Genomic DNA, 13,380 nt, shown 5'->3' with positions numbered 1-13,380 from the left:
TACCTCTTCAGCCTATAACATGGTCGTAAACATTGTGTAGATCAACTATGCAGATTTTTGTGCTTTGCCTCACAGAGCACACCTGATTCAACTTGTTAACTAATTAACAAGCGCCTCGTTGGCTGGGCCCGGTGTGTGGAGTAGAGCAGTGTTTCTCAGCTCTGGTCCTGGAGGCCTTCCTGCCCATTGTAGTGCTTTTTCTGCTTTAACACAGCCACTTTAAATCAATCCTGGGCTGCTAATGACCTGATAAGTTGGGTCAGGTGTGTTGGGAGCAGGAAAAACACTAAAAAACTATGCTGCACATAAAAAATGGTTTGGACGTGTGAATTGGTTCTACAGATTTAGTGGAGATAAAAGAGTACTGATGAGTCAGACAGACAATATAGAGCCTTGATCACTTCTAGATTTCTTTCACAAGAAATAGGCAGTTTGGAACACAGCCATAATAAGACAGGTGTTCGACAACAAGAAGGAAACGAAACAACGAGCCAAATCTTTACGATATTTAATAGTAATAATAGCTTTTTTAGCCCCAAGGCATTTAAGAGACTCAATGAACAGCTTACATTACAGGGGAATTTCACCGATTTGTCAAAATTTCTGTATAATTCAATCATTGAGATGTAATCAGAGTGATTCAGAGTGGTTTGGTGTGAAATGGTTCAGATGTCTTTACAGTGGTGGTGATATGAACCAGGGGTCGCCATGACTACAACACAAATATAGACATTTTATTTACTATCCAGAACCACCAGTGAACCTACACGAGTCTTCTGAGTTTATATGGAATGTTGATGACGGAGAAATAGTAAATCTGAAAAATAGATAATGGCTTTTAAAAATACACATTTCATGTCAAATCCTTAAAATAATGCCTCATACATTAAGCAACGTATGCAAGTGACTTTCCGTGAGGCAGCTTTTAAAGGCATTAAACGCTTGGGACGCCTGGTTCCTATCACCACCACTATGAACAAGTCTGACTCGGTAAGTTTCTGTAGAATGGAGCATTTCGCACCAAACCACTCTGAATGACTCTGTTTACATCTTAATCAACTAATTCTGCACAAATGTGGAAAGATTTGGAGGAATTGCCCTTTAGACTAAGAAAATGCTTAGTTTTAGTAGAAAACACCAAGCATGTGTTCGCTTTGTGTCACACACCCCCTTCTCCCCCCTTCTGATTGGTTAGAATGGTTTGTTCCGATGACGTATTGCTGCCATATAAATAGCGCCGCGCTGCGGGTTTTGCTCTCCCCGAAACCCCCCGGCTGTCAGTGCGGTGTGAGTGCGTGTGTGCTGCTGAGCTCGGCACACATTATATAAAAAAATAAAAAACAAAAAAAAATTTAAAAATCTTAAAAACTCTTAAAAAATCCTTTTTTTGTTTTTGTAAGAAAACAAGTCGGTGAAGCAGGAGGAGCTGAACGCGGCACATCAGCAGGAGAAACTAACGTTCAACGACAACTCTTCAACCCCGAAACCCGAGCTTCCAGGCCGAGCGAACGGATTTGTGTCGATTTTTCCCCCGTTTCTCTTAAGAAAAAGCGTCACTTTCTTAATTTAATCTCTTAATTTATTAACCCAAGATTCTTATTTGGCTCTCCGGTGACGATTTTAACACGAAGATATTTTAAAACGTAGTCCGTTTTTAAGGTTACGTTAGCGTTAGCCTGCGTGCTAAAGCGGAGCTTGTCCGTTAGCGTCGAGAAAATTCAAATCTCGTTTTTTTCCGCTCGAGTTCGGGTCGACTTCGTAGATGAATCCCGGCGCTCCCGGCTACCCGATGGCCTCCCTGTACGTCGGGGATCTCCATCCCGATGTGACTGAGGCCATGCTGTATGAGAAGTTCAGCCCGGCCGGGGCCATCCTCTCCATCCGAGTCTGCCGAGACATGATCACCCGCCGCTCGCTCGGCTACGCCTACGTCAACTTCCAGCAGCCGGCGGACGGTGAGTTTCACTCGGTTTGGCCTCGCAACGTGGCCCGCTGACCCTTTAATAGGTCCACACTAGGCCTGGAGGGCCAGCACAGATGGGTGGTTTGTCTTCTCTGACCGACGCAAGTAGGCTAGTTAAAGAGGAACTCCACCAGTTCTTCAGATTTTCTGAAATGGTTAAGATGTTAACCGTCAAAGTGGTTTGGTGAAGTGCTCTGTCAGAACTGTTCACAGTGGTGGTGATAGGAACCAGACGTCCACCTCTAAAAGCTCCCTCTCAGAAAGGTATTACATGTAATGGTTATGAATTCACTGCCTGATGTCAGACACTGTTTTATGGCAGTTTTGACAAGGTTCTGGACTAATATATTTACTTGAATACCTTCTTGCTGGAGGAGCAAGTTACATGTATGCCAGAGTAGTCCCCAAAGAAAGCTATCTTTTCCAGATTCTCCACCGTTTTCTTATCTAAATTCCATATAAACTCAGGCTCGTGTAGGTTCACTGGTGGTTTTGGTTAGTAAATAAAATGTTATGTCGACCCCTGGATCCTATCACCACCACTGTAAAGAAATCTGAACCACTTCACACCAAACCTCTTTTTTTGAAGAATTGGTGGAATTCCTCTTTAGCTATAACTAGCTAGAATAGGGAAGTCTCATTATGGAAATATCTCAGCTATTTGTGAAAGCCACCATTTGCTCAGTGAGTGTTTGAGTTCATTCAGTTGTGTATCTCTATGTATGTTAAGGTGATAGTTTGCTGGTAATGTCTAAGTAATTATGGTGAAAACTCTCAAACTGTGCTGTATTCCCATCTCTTAGGGCCAAAGGTGGGCTTCCCTAGTCTGACATGGTCATTAAGTCTTTGCTTAACTCCTCACGGTTTAGTTTGTATGTTGCATTTTGTATAGACACATCAGTTTTTCTGTAGCATGTTCTGTTACTCTGCATTGGCACTTTGACCAAGAAACCTCACTTTCTGTTCTGTTTTCTGCCCCTTAAAAATGCACATTAATCTGTTTAGGCTGTCTAGATGGGACTCTGCATTAATCTGCATTGACATCAGTTTAGTTATGAGAAACCTTTTCTTAAAGGCTGTGATCTTAACTGTAAATTCATGCCTTTGCTTGCTTTATGCTATTTATTATTCAACATTTATAATTTGACATTATTATGGCTGGAAAGCACTTGGAGATGCTTCCCTGTATGAAAATGAAAGTTATTTTAATGAAGGTTATTTAGCTGGCTGGTTTGGGCCTACCCAGCATGGGCCTGCTAGCTCCTCAGTGCTAACCATGTGTTAAGCTCATTAGCAAGGAGCAGCTTTAACAGGCTCAAATACTGAATCATAGGGGTTTGGGGAGGTCAGTTAGATGTGAGGGCAGTTTAATAAAGCGTGAAACAGTTTCCCTCCATGTTGACCAAAAGCATGTGTGCTCTAGGCGCACATGGCCTTTGCTAGCATGTCGGAGTTGAAACTGAAGGCCTGACTGCGTGGAAGAGCAAGATAGGGTTTACAGCCCACCCAGATGGGAGGGACGGTTTGGCAGAAAATCAAATTTAGTTTCCCCCACTTAGCCCAAATGTAATCAGCCAGAACATGTTTTGTTTCTGAACTTTGCTGCTTGTTTTAGTACTAGAGGTACGTGCTAATGTAGCTAACAAGTAATATAGGCCTGTGACGCCAGATCATTTCCAGTGATTCATACGCTAGTGTTGTAGATCTGATGCCAAACTATAGCTCTTAAGTTTGCTTCTAAACAGGTCTTTACTAACCGATTACATTTGGGGCAAGTGGGAAAACCTAAATTTGCTTGTTTTGCTGAACCAGCCCAAAGCACACAGGTGAGCAAAATGTCCCAATATATTATTATACAGTCAATAAATCAACTTTTGCATATTGATCTTGGCAAAAGGAAGGATACGCTTGTATATTTGGATTGTTTTTTTGCTGTTGATTGTTGTTTTCTGCTTATTTCAAACTTATACTTTATTGGATATCCTTTTTTTCAACCTCCAAACAGTATAACATGTCAATTTGAAACCTAAATCACTGATTACAGAACTGTGCGTGAAAGGGTTAAAGAACATTTCCTTCCCTGTGTGGTTAAAACTGTTGAAACATGTGATCAGACTCAAAGTGGAGCTTAATACCATGCAATACTTATAGCCTTATAGTCCTTGGAGAACTATGATCTGTGCATTAGTCATCCCTAGCCATCTCAGTGTTAAATTTTGGATGATTCCATTAAATCTGTGGTTCATCATTGCAGCATTTCCTGGAATTTAAAGGCTGTATTCCATATGATAAACTGGACTTAAATGTGAAGGAAGGGCATCACTACAGTTTGTACCATGGTCAAATCCTTATCTGGGGTAACAGGTTATGCCTTAAACTACTTGTGCGGAAAGGACTAATAGGTAGATCAGTAAGGTATGCATCTGTGTAGCCTGTTTTACACAAGCACGTTTTCTGATAGTGAGAATGCAGTGAGTGAGAAGATAAAGGCGAGTGACTGCAAGTGGAACAATGAAAGGACTTTCTTGCTTTTTGTTTGAGGATGGCAAGCTATTTGTCTAATTTACATTTCTAAGCACTTCCATTGTAATTCATTTTTTGTCATGTAATTGCGTGTGTAGGATCCGAATGTTGTACTGTATGGGCTGGCTCCTGAGAACATGTCCAGATTTATTTATATAGTGCTTTTTACAACAGCCATTGTCACAAAGCCGCTTTACAGAAAAATCTGAGTCCAAGCCCCCTCGAGCAAGTGGTGACTGTGGCAAGGAAAAACTCCCTAAGACTAAGAGAAAGAAACCTTGAGAGGAACCAAGACTTAAAAGGGAAACCCATCCTTTTCTGGTTGACACCGGATAGCGAAACCAAAGTGCAATATGAACAGAGAATAAGGCGTTAACATGAGTATAAAATAAATGCAGTGTGCTTTGTTTAGCTACCAAGTAAATGTTTATAGTGCTGGCAGGGCTCAAAGATTAATCATTTTATATCAAATGCATTTTGAAAGACTGCAATTTTAAAATCGCAGAAGCTGCAGTTTTAACTTGAGCCTACATTATCAGCAGCTGAATTAAGTGGCGAAATTTGACCCAGTAACTTGTGAGCTGCTTGTAGGCGAGTAAAACCAATCAGAAGCAACCAAACACACATGTACTGTGACATCTCAACCATAGCAAACTGCCAATCAGGCACACTATATTCAATGTTCAAGTCTCAAGCAAGAAAAAGTACATATTCTGGACTTTTTGGCCAAAGTACCTGGATTGCAGCCTTGTTTATAGAAAATAACCGCAATATAAATCTGCGACCATAATAGTCAGAAAAATCCAAATTAGATATTTTCTCAATTGCTCAGCCCTAACTGCTGGATTTTTGTCTTGCAGTTAACAAAATGTTGGCACCTGAACAACATATTTGAGGCATCTTTTGAGTTTATCTTGTAATTGAAAGCTTTGTGAACAAACACTAAATCAAGAATTTTTCTCCCCCCACAACTACAGCTGAGCGTGCTTTGGACACAATGAACTTTGACGTGATCAAGGGCAGACCTGTCCGCATCATGTGGTCCCAGCGTGACCCTTCGCTGAGGAAGAGTGGAGTTGGCAACATCTTCATCAAAAACTTGGACAAGTCTATTGACAACAAGGCCCTTTACGACACATTCTCTGCTTTTGGCAACATCTTGTCCTGCAAGGTAAGACTCATTAGGCACTGGTGGACTGTTGATGCTTCTCATCTGACTTTGTGCATGACTGCTTGTGGTGGCCGCATGACTTTGATTTGTGTTTGCTCCCCTTTGTCTTCTTTCCAAGGTGGTTTGTGATGAAAATGGCTCAAAAGGTTATGGCTTTGTACACTTCGAGACCCAGGAGGCAGCTGAAAGGGCCATTGAGAAAATGAACGGCATGTTGCTCAATGACAGAAAAGTGTAAGTGAGCTCTTGGTGCCGGTGTCTTCAAACTGTCCATGCTCTGCCCACAAATGCATTCTTTCATAGCGAGGGTTGTGGGTTTGGACAAGGTTTACAGAGCATTGGTAAAAGGCTCATTTGCCCTGAGCACGCTCAGTTTATTCACTTTGGGCCTCCTACAGTGCAAGTTGCTATATGACGTGCAGTTTAAAACGCTGCACTAGTGAATTGGAGTGTTATTTCTAATCGAAGCTTTGTTTTTTCGTTGTAAGTGAGAACACAATTAGCTACCATGTTAACAGTTCTATAAATAAATCGTCCTGATCTGTCCCAAGTGTGACACTTAACACACAAAATATCGTTTTAAATTAATGGCACACTTTAAATGTGGCGATTTTGACAAACAGAATTGTGCGCTAGTTTCTCATGAGGTTAAGAGGATTTTTACCAGCATTCTGTGAATCTTATTCTATTCAAAAGCATTAGGTATGAAAAATAATGCATTTGTGGTTAGAGCATGGATAAGCCAATTGGACTGTCACTTACTGACCAGTAGTTGTGTAGAAACTAACATGCATTGTTTTTGGTGTGTTCTGGGTTGTAGAATAGCTTTGTACAGCAGCATCTTATGCCTAAATGTTGGTTTTGTAACAGTGCTTATTACAGGAAAGCGCTCATCTCTAAACTAAATGTAACTGCAGGTTTGTGGGGCGCTTCAAATCTCGCAAAGAACGCGAGGCTGAGCTTGGAGCCAGAGCAAAGGAGTTTACCAACGTGTACATCAAAAACTTTGGGGAAGACATGGATGACGAGAAACTGAAGGAGGTCTTTAGCAAATATGGTAAGCCTGACGTTTTTAAACACTTGGCCTCAGCGTTGACACAGCAGTGAACAACTATTACTAAACTTAGGCATTGAGCTTAGCCAAGGTGTGTGCGCATATATAATTTTATTTATTTTTTTCTCTCCTAGGCAATGCCATGAGTATCCGCGTGATGACTGACGACACCGGCAAATCCAGAGGCTTTGGCTTCGTTAGCTTTGAGAGGCATGAGGATGCTCAGAAGGTTAGTATATCTTAAGCACTGAAATGCATTTTGCTGTTCTTGAAGGCCTTTTGCATGTAGTCTTTTAAGAGGTGTAATTTAAGATTCACTCCTGGATAGCTTTTTATATAGATTTGTGTCCGAGGTATTTTAGTTACTAAAATCAATTTTGGTTGTTCCATGAACAGATTCTGTTCAAAAATTTGTTTTTTTAAAAATAATTTTCTTGTTTATTACCTGGCTAATGTTCGCATGTGCACTGCAGGTGCCAATTTGCATAATCATGCATATTCAACAGATTGTTTTAAATTGTACCTAATGGAGAGGATTGCTTCATTCACTCATTCTTTGATCTTTGATCCAGGCTGTGGATGAAATGAATGGAAAAGAACTCAACGGGAAGCTGATCTATGTTGGTCGTGCTCAGAAGAAGGTGGAGCGTCAGATCGAACTTAAGCGCAAGTTTGAGCAGATGAAGCAGGATCGTATGACCCGTTATCAGGTCAGTCTGGTTGAAAACGTATTAAAAGTTGCTCTCTTGCAGCCTTGTCAAATTCAGTGTAACCCCCTCAGTGGGCTACACTGGCCAGAATGGCTGCTACAGCGAGGAGGTAGTCCATGGGCCCCATGTTCTAGTACAGTAGATACTGGGGATAAATAGGGCTATGTACAACCGCTGAAACCTTATTCCCCCCAGAACTGATGAGGGAGATGGTTCCCAAACAGCTGAAAAATTATGAAATGTATCTGGTGTCCAAGGTTTTGTTTTTGTGGGGTTTTTTGTTCTTTCATTACTCGTTAGTAACATTAGACTTGTAGCTTCTGTGTACGACTAAGGAAGCAAACCCTGGACACCAAATGTTTGGGGTAAAGAGAAAATTGTGTAATATTTCAAACTTTTTAAGTAGAGCTATGCCTTAATGTCCTTGATTTTAAATCTTAGTTGTTAAGTTTTTATAAGTTGTTTTTATGCTTTAAATTTCTAGGGTGTCAATCTCTATGTGAAGAACTTAGATGATGGCATCGATGATGAACGTCTGCGCAAAGAGTTCTCTCCTTTTGGAACAATCACCAGTGCCAAGGTATTTCCCCCATCAGAGACCCTTTTTTTACTACTTGGATGATGTCTATTGGCCCAGTGATGTAAACAAAAATAGCATTTGCAGAGGATGAGGCTTGAACTGGGCTTCATAACTGATGCTGATCCATTAAAATTCTCACGCTGTCTCTCCTCTTTAGGTTATGATGGACGGAGGCCGCAGCAAGGGCTTCGGTTTTGTCTGCTTTTCGTCCCCTGAAGAGGCCACCAAAGCTGTGACGGAAATGAATGGGCGAATCGTGGCTACAAAGCCGCTGTATGTGGCCCTGGCTCAACGTAAAGAGGAGCGCCAGGCCCACCTCACTAACCAGTACATGCAGAGAATGGCCAGTGTCCGTGCTGTGCCCAACCCTGTCCTCAACCCGTACCAGGCTGCCCCGCCGTCTGGATACTTCATGGCTGCCATTCCGCAGGTTGGCATTTTCATAAGTATTGTTGTCAGTGGTTTTCAGTACATCATTAAGCTGAAAGTATGGAAGCAAGCAGTGGTTAGTTTGAGCTTCATAATGGTGCTTTGTTTACCAGCAACCAACTCAAAACTGGATGGCAACAAACATGTTATCAAAGCCATTTGTTATGGAATATTCCAATGTTTTGCCATACTGTACTGCTGTTCTTGTGTATTTTATGTGGAGAGCAGCGTTCATGCTAGCAGTGCTTTGTACTAAGCCATTTAATTTTTTCCAAGCTTTGAATGTAACGCAGCTGTTAGTTGCATCTGAATGGGTACAATTATATACATATATAAACAAACTGTGGCTTACTATTATTGCATACTACGTAAATTTAGTTTCTTCCCAACTTGGCTGTTTTGTATACATATACTTTTGAGACTAACATTTTAGTGTTGCGTTTATCCCAAGGCGCAGAACAGAGCGTACTACCCTACAAGTCAGCTGGCCCAGCTCCGACCAAGCCCACGTTGGACTACCCAGGGTGTCAGACCTCAAAGTAAGTTCTCCTGTAGACATTGGTGGTTTCATTCTGACCTACATTTTGGCCCAGTTTCTCCAGTAATGGATTAAAACTAGTTTGGACTGAATCACACTGCCAGTTCACATTTTTGAAAATACTTCACTTTAGGCTTAAGTGCCGTCAGGGTGCTGGAGTAACCAGCTCAGTAATTAAGATTACTCTTCTGTCCTTAAGTTGGTAAGCTTGCTCTCTTGCAGCCTTGTCAAATTCGGTGCAACCCCCTCAGTGGGCTACACTGGCCAAAATGGCTGCTACAGTGATGATAGTCCATGGGCCCCATGTTTCTGGTACAGTAGATACGTGGGGATAATTGGGCTATGTACAAGCACTGAAACCTAATTTCTGCAATATGTATGGACCTTTACAGGCAAACAGAATCATAAGATTGGCTTTTGAAAATACTTTAGTCTAAAGTTAGCCCATCAATCCAAAGATTATTCTTTAGTCTAATTTAATTTCATAAATCAACTACTTTGCATTTTTGTCAGTTCATTCTTCAGATTGTAAACAGTGGTGTCTGTATTTCTCTTCTAGACTTCCAGAACATGCAAGCCACCATGAGGCCATCAGCTCCCAGGCCTCAGACATTCAGTGCCATGAGGCCTACCTCACAGGTGCCCCGCATGATGTCCACTCAGCGTGTTGGTGAGTTAATTAATTCATTTTTCTTTTACTGAGCCATGTTCACAACATACACCCCCTTTTTGAGTTGTGAATTCTGATGCAAGAGCATATCTCCTGCAGGAAAACTGTTGATGGAGAGCCTTTTTTTAACCTGTTTGCACCCTGTGCTGTTAATTTCTCTGTATTAATCTCTCTCTTCATCCCCAGCTGCACAGACAATGGGCCCACGGCCTGCGACTGCTGCAGCTGCTGCCGCAGCTCCAGTGCGCAGCGTGCCGCAGTACAAATATGCCGCAGGAGTGCGCAACCCACAGCAGCACATGAACACTCAGCCTCAGGTCTCAATGCAGCAGGTGAGCCTCCATACTGTTTAGACTTGCATAGGCTGCAGGTCCACTACAGGGAGAAGGACTAATATGTGGTGTTCTCTCTCTCCCCTTCCCCCCCACCCTTTTCTTCAGCCTGCTGTGCACGTGCAGGGTCAGGAGCCTCTCACAGCCTCCATGTTGGCCGCAGCACCTCCACAAGAGCAAAAGCAGATGCTGGGTGAGTGACCCTAAGAGAATTTTTAAGCATGTTATCCTTCAGCATATATGTTTTTAACATGGTATCTGGATGTCCACAAACATTATGAATAAAAACACAACTTTAATGGTTGTTTGTGCAGCCAGCAAGAGTAAGGATCTATAAATCTGTTTCTGCAGTTCTACACAAACTAAATCACAACAGGATACATGATTTGATGAATTCCATATTGAGCTGCTTTATTTGAATACCTGATTAACTGTGTGAACACTGTGAAGAGTTTGGATGTCTTGCATATTCAAATAACCACAGCCATTCCTATAGCATAGGTTTTTCTGCCGTTTACAAATGTAACATTTTCTTTTCCAGGTGAGCGACTCTTCCCACTGATTCAGAACATGCATCCCACCCTGGCGGGGAAAATCACTGGCATGCTGCTGGAGATCGATAACTCTGAGCTGCTGCACATGCTGGAGTCTCCTGAGTCTCTGCGCTCTAAGGTCACTGCCTTTACCTTTTGGATGTAAATTTACTCACTAAAGAGTTTTGCTTGCTTTGGATAATTGTGGCTAAATATCTAATGTAAAGAGAGTAAATGTCTGAGTTAAGATGAACATGAATGCAGAAATAGTGAATAGTGATGCGCTTAAGTCAATAAACTGGTTGGTTAAACCCATTTGGGTATTGCGAAAGAAAGAAATGACAAATGTTTGGCAGCTCTATGACTAGGTCTGTGTAATTATGTGAGCATGGGAGGGGTAATGTGAATATTGAGTAACAGTTATCTTTTTATTGTAGTTTAAATGTGGTGTAATGTGTTTCAGGTTGATGAGGCAGTTGCTGTGCTCCAGGCTCACCAGGCTAAGGAAGCCGCTCAGAAAAATGTGACCAACTCTGCTGGTGTGCCAAGCGTCTAAGCCGAGGTAATATGGTTTTCTGTTATTTTTATATGCATCAAATAATATATCAAAAGGCTTTACAGCTGCAACCCATGCCACCTTTTTTTTCTCATGGTTGCCTTTTCTCTGCAGGGGCGGAACTTCGAAACTTGCTTCACCGAGGGGGGAAAAATTTAAACGTTGAAAAAACACAAAACATTGCAAAAAGATTTAAAATAATTTTAAAAAAAGGAAAAAAAACTAAACTAGACTGCCAGGTCTAGAGAAGGATGCTAGGCCTAGTCAATTAAAAAAAAAAAGTCAGAAAAAATGAAAAATGGAAAAAGTAAAAAATGTAAAATCTGGTGTTTTAAAGAAATTCCATAAAAAAATAGGGAGAATATAGCCCTATAGCATTCCTTATTTTACTCCTTTTATTTTGGAAAGGCTGGTGTGTCCTGGGAGGGGAGGCGAGGACGGATTTACACTGGCGTTTGTGAAGGTTCTCATTGAAAATATGCTTGCTCAAATAAAGTAATTAAAATATCTGCATGGCTGAGTCTTTTATAGTAAAAATCACTGGTGCATTTTCTGTGAAGATAACAAATCATCATGCGTTCAGATGTTTGCATTGAAAGTCATTCCACACTTCACAGCGATAATGCGACATGAAGCTATGCAGACATTGCCATGGTGACTGGTGCTGCTGAGTGATTACCAGAGGAGAGCTGTTTTAGATGGAGAAAGGCAGGAGGTGCTCTGCACTTGTGTTTTTCTTCTATAATACTGGGTTCATCTGGAGTTAAACGAGATGTTTGGTGCCCTTGGCTCCTAAAAATCAGCGTCCAGTTATTGTTTATTGCATTTTGTTTATCGCTGCAGTCGATGGCAAAAGTTGGGAAAATAAACTCTTGATGGAACGTTCCGCTTATCGCTGCAGTCTGTGGAATGTTGTTGCTGACAGTGGCAGAATTTCCAGAAAACAATGGGGCATCCAGTTCGCTGTTGTCAGTCTACTGCAAACATTTGAACACAGCATAACTAAAGGAAAAACTCTTAAATTGCAGTAAATGTTACATGTACATATATAAGCACTGCTTTACTTCACATAAGAAATTCCTTCATTTTTTTAATTTCATCCATAAAAGGACAGTCATTGATGTGAAGCACCATCCTTGAGTACCCAGTGTGTTTGTTTTTTGTGCCAGTAGCTCCCTCTTTGGACAGTCTTCTTAAATGAGCTACAAACCAGGTTCATGAGGCTCTTCACATCTAAAAACTCTTCTCTATAGTCCAACCCAGCCAGTATTGGTTGACTATATCAATGTGCCAATAAAGACTTATTTAGGCTGTGATATCACCAGCAATTAAATGTGATGTCCTAACAAATCAAAACTTTAAAGGTTGCCTACTGAAAGCCCAATTACTGATTACTAAGCATGGAGTCACCACCTGTTTAATCTGTTACAGCAAGACAAGCTGTGCTGCTAAATATGAACACAGCATCATAAACGTATTCAAACCTGCACTTTAGCATGAAGATAAAATGCTGTAACAAAGGTTTTGTTTGAAGAGATCTGATTAAAAAGGTAATTAAGAGAAACTAAAACCTCAGAATTCTGGGTATTCCCACCTTCAGGTGTTCAAGAAACAGACTGCATTACAAAAGACATAACAGGTTCATTAAAGTTTAATGTGTCTCTCATTTTGTCATCTGCCCCTGTATGTCGTGTTCTACTCAAAGAACCCTTTGGATGATCAAATGGTTCTTTGCACCATGAAATGGTTCTTCAGGTTGATGGAGAATGTGCTGGAGATCTACACAGAACCTCTATTGTTACAACACGTTCTCCATCAATCTGAACAACTGTTTTACCATGCAAAGGGTTCTGAATGTTTATGGTTCTGTCTAGAATCTAAAGAACCTGTGAAGAACCATCTTGTGTGTAGAGACCAATGGTTTCCTGTAAAACACCTTTAGATACATTAGGAAACCATTCTTTGCATCGTGAAATGGTTCTTCAGAGAGTGTGTAAGAAACTGTAGCTTGTGCTGATTAAAGTAGTTAATTTTGCTGCAAAAAGTAAAAAATATTAAAATATATAGCTGACAGCTCAAATTATCCTGGCTCGTTCACTAATTTAGCAGCTACTTTAATTAGCTGAAGTTAGAATAATTAATGTTCAATAGTGTAGTAACGTCTTTAGTTACTATGGTACCTAACGCTGTCCTGTAGTTACAATGATATTAACACACATGAGTTGATCATGGTTGAAAGAGTAGCTGCTCTTTCATGGTGGAGGTTCAGTCCTGTTCTAAATCTTAACTGACCGCCCAGCATGCAACGTGTGCTCGGAAAT

The 13,380-nt window shown here is 41.1% G+C and overlaps 1 protein-coding gene and 2 non-coding genes across 3 annotated transcripts; all 3 read left to right on the top strand.

The window, feature by feature from the left end:
- The first annotated feature begins 1,244 nt into the window (after positions 1-1,244).
- LOC118805228 (polyadenylate-binding protein 1A-like) lies at positions 1,245-11,568 on the top strand. Its single transcript, XM_036565886.1, has 15 exons — positions 1,245-1,955; positions 5,464-5,657; positions 5,776-5,891; positions 6,575-6,714; positions 6,846-6,940; positions 7,284-7,421; positions 7,906-8,001; positions 8,159-8,431; positions 8,882-8,969; positions 9,528-9,638; positions 9,825-9,970; positions 10,079-10,163; positions 10,512-10,642; positions 10,967-11,065; positions 11,174-11,568. The coding sequence occupies exons 1-14, from the start codon at positions 1,763-1,765 to the stop codon at positions 11,057-11,059; spliced, it is 1,899 nt and encodes a 632-aa protein (XP_036421779.1). The 5' UTR covers positions 1,245-1,762; the 3' UTR covers positions 11,060-11,065; positions 11,174-11,568.
- On the top strand, positions 7,459-7,594 carry LOC118806258. The gene has a single exon (XR_005007094.1). It is a non-coding gene; the product is annotated as a small nucleolar RNA SNORA5 (small nucleolar RNA).
- Positions 9,186-9,320, top strand: LOC118806259. Its single transcript, XR_005007095.1, has one exon. It is a non-coding gene; the product is annotated as a small nucleolar RNA SNORA5 (small nucleolar RNA).
- Positions 11,569-13,380: the final 1,812 nt, after the last annotated feature.

This window comes from Colossoma macropomum, unplaced genomic scaffold (assembly GCF_904425465.1).
Source record: "Colossoma macropomum unplaced genomic scaffold, Colossoma_macropomum, whole genome shotgun sequence".
Taxonomy (NCBI): Eukaryota; Metazoa; Chordata; class Actinopteri; order Characiformes; family Serrasalmidae; genus Colossoma; species Colossoma macropomum.
This window is presented reverse-complemented; position numbering and strand designations above follow the sequence as displayed.

Excerpts from the sequence above, each read along its gene's own strand:
- LOC118805228 (XM_036565886.1), top strand. The coding sequence starts at position 1,763 with ATGAATCCCGGCGCTCCCGGCTACCCGATGGCCTCCCTGTACGTCGGG. Across the intron at positions 1,956-5,463 it reads CTTCCAGCAGCCGGCGGACG|CTGAGCGTGCTTTGGACACA; the intron begins GTGAGTTTCACT and ends CCACAACTACAG. Across the intron at positions 8,432-8,881 it reads TCATGGCTGCCATTCCGCAG|GCGCAGAACAGAGCGTACTA; the intron begins GTTGGCATTTTC and ends GTTTATCCCAAG.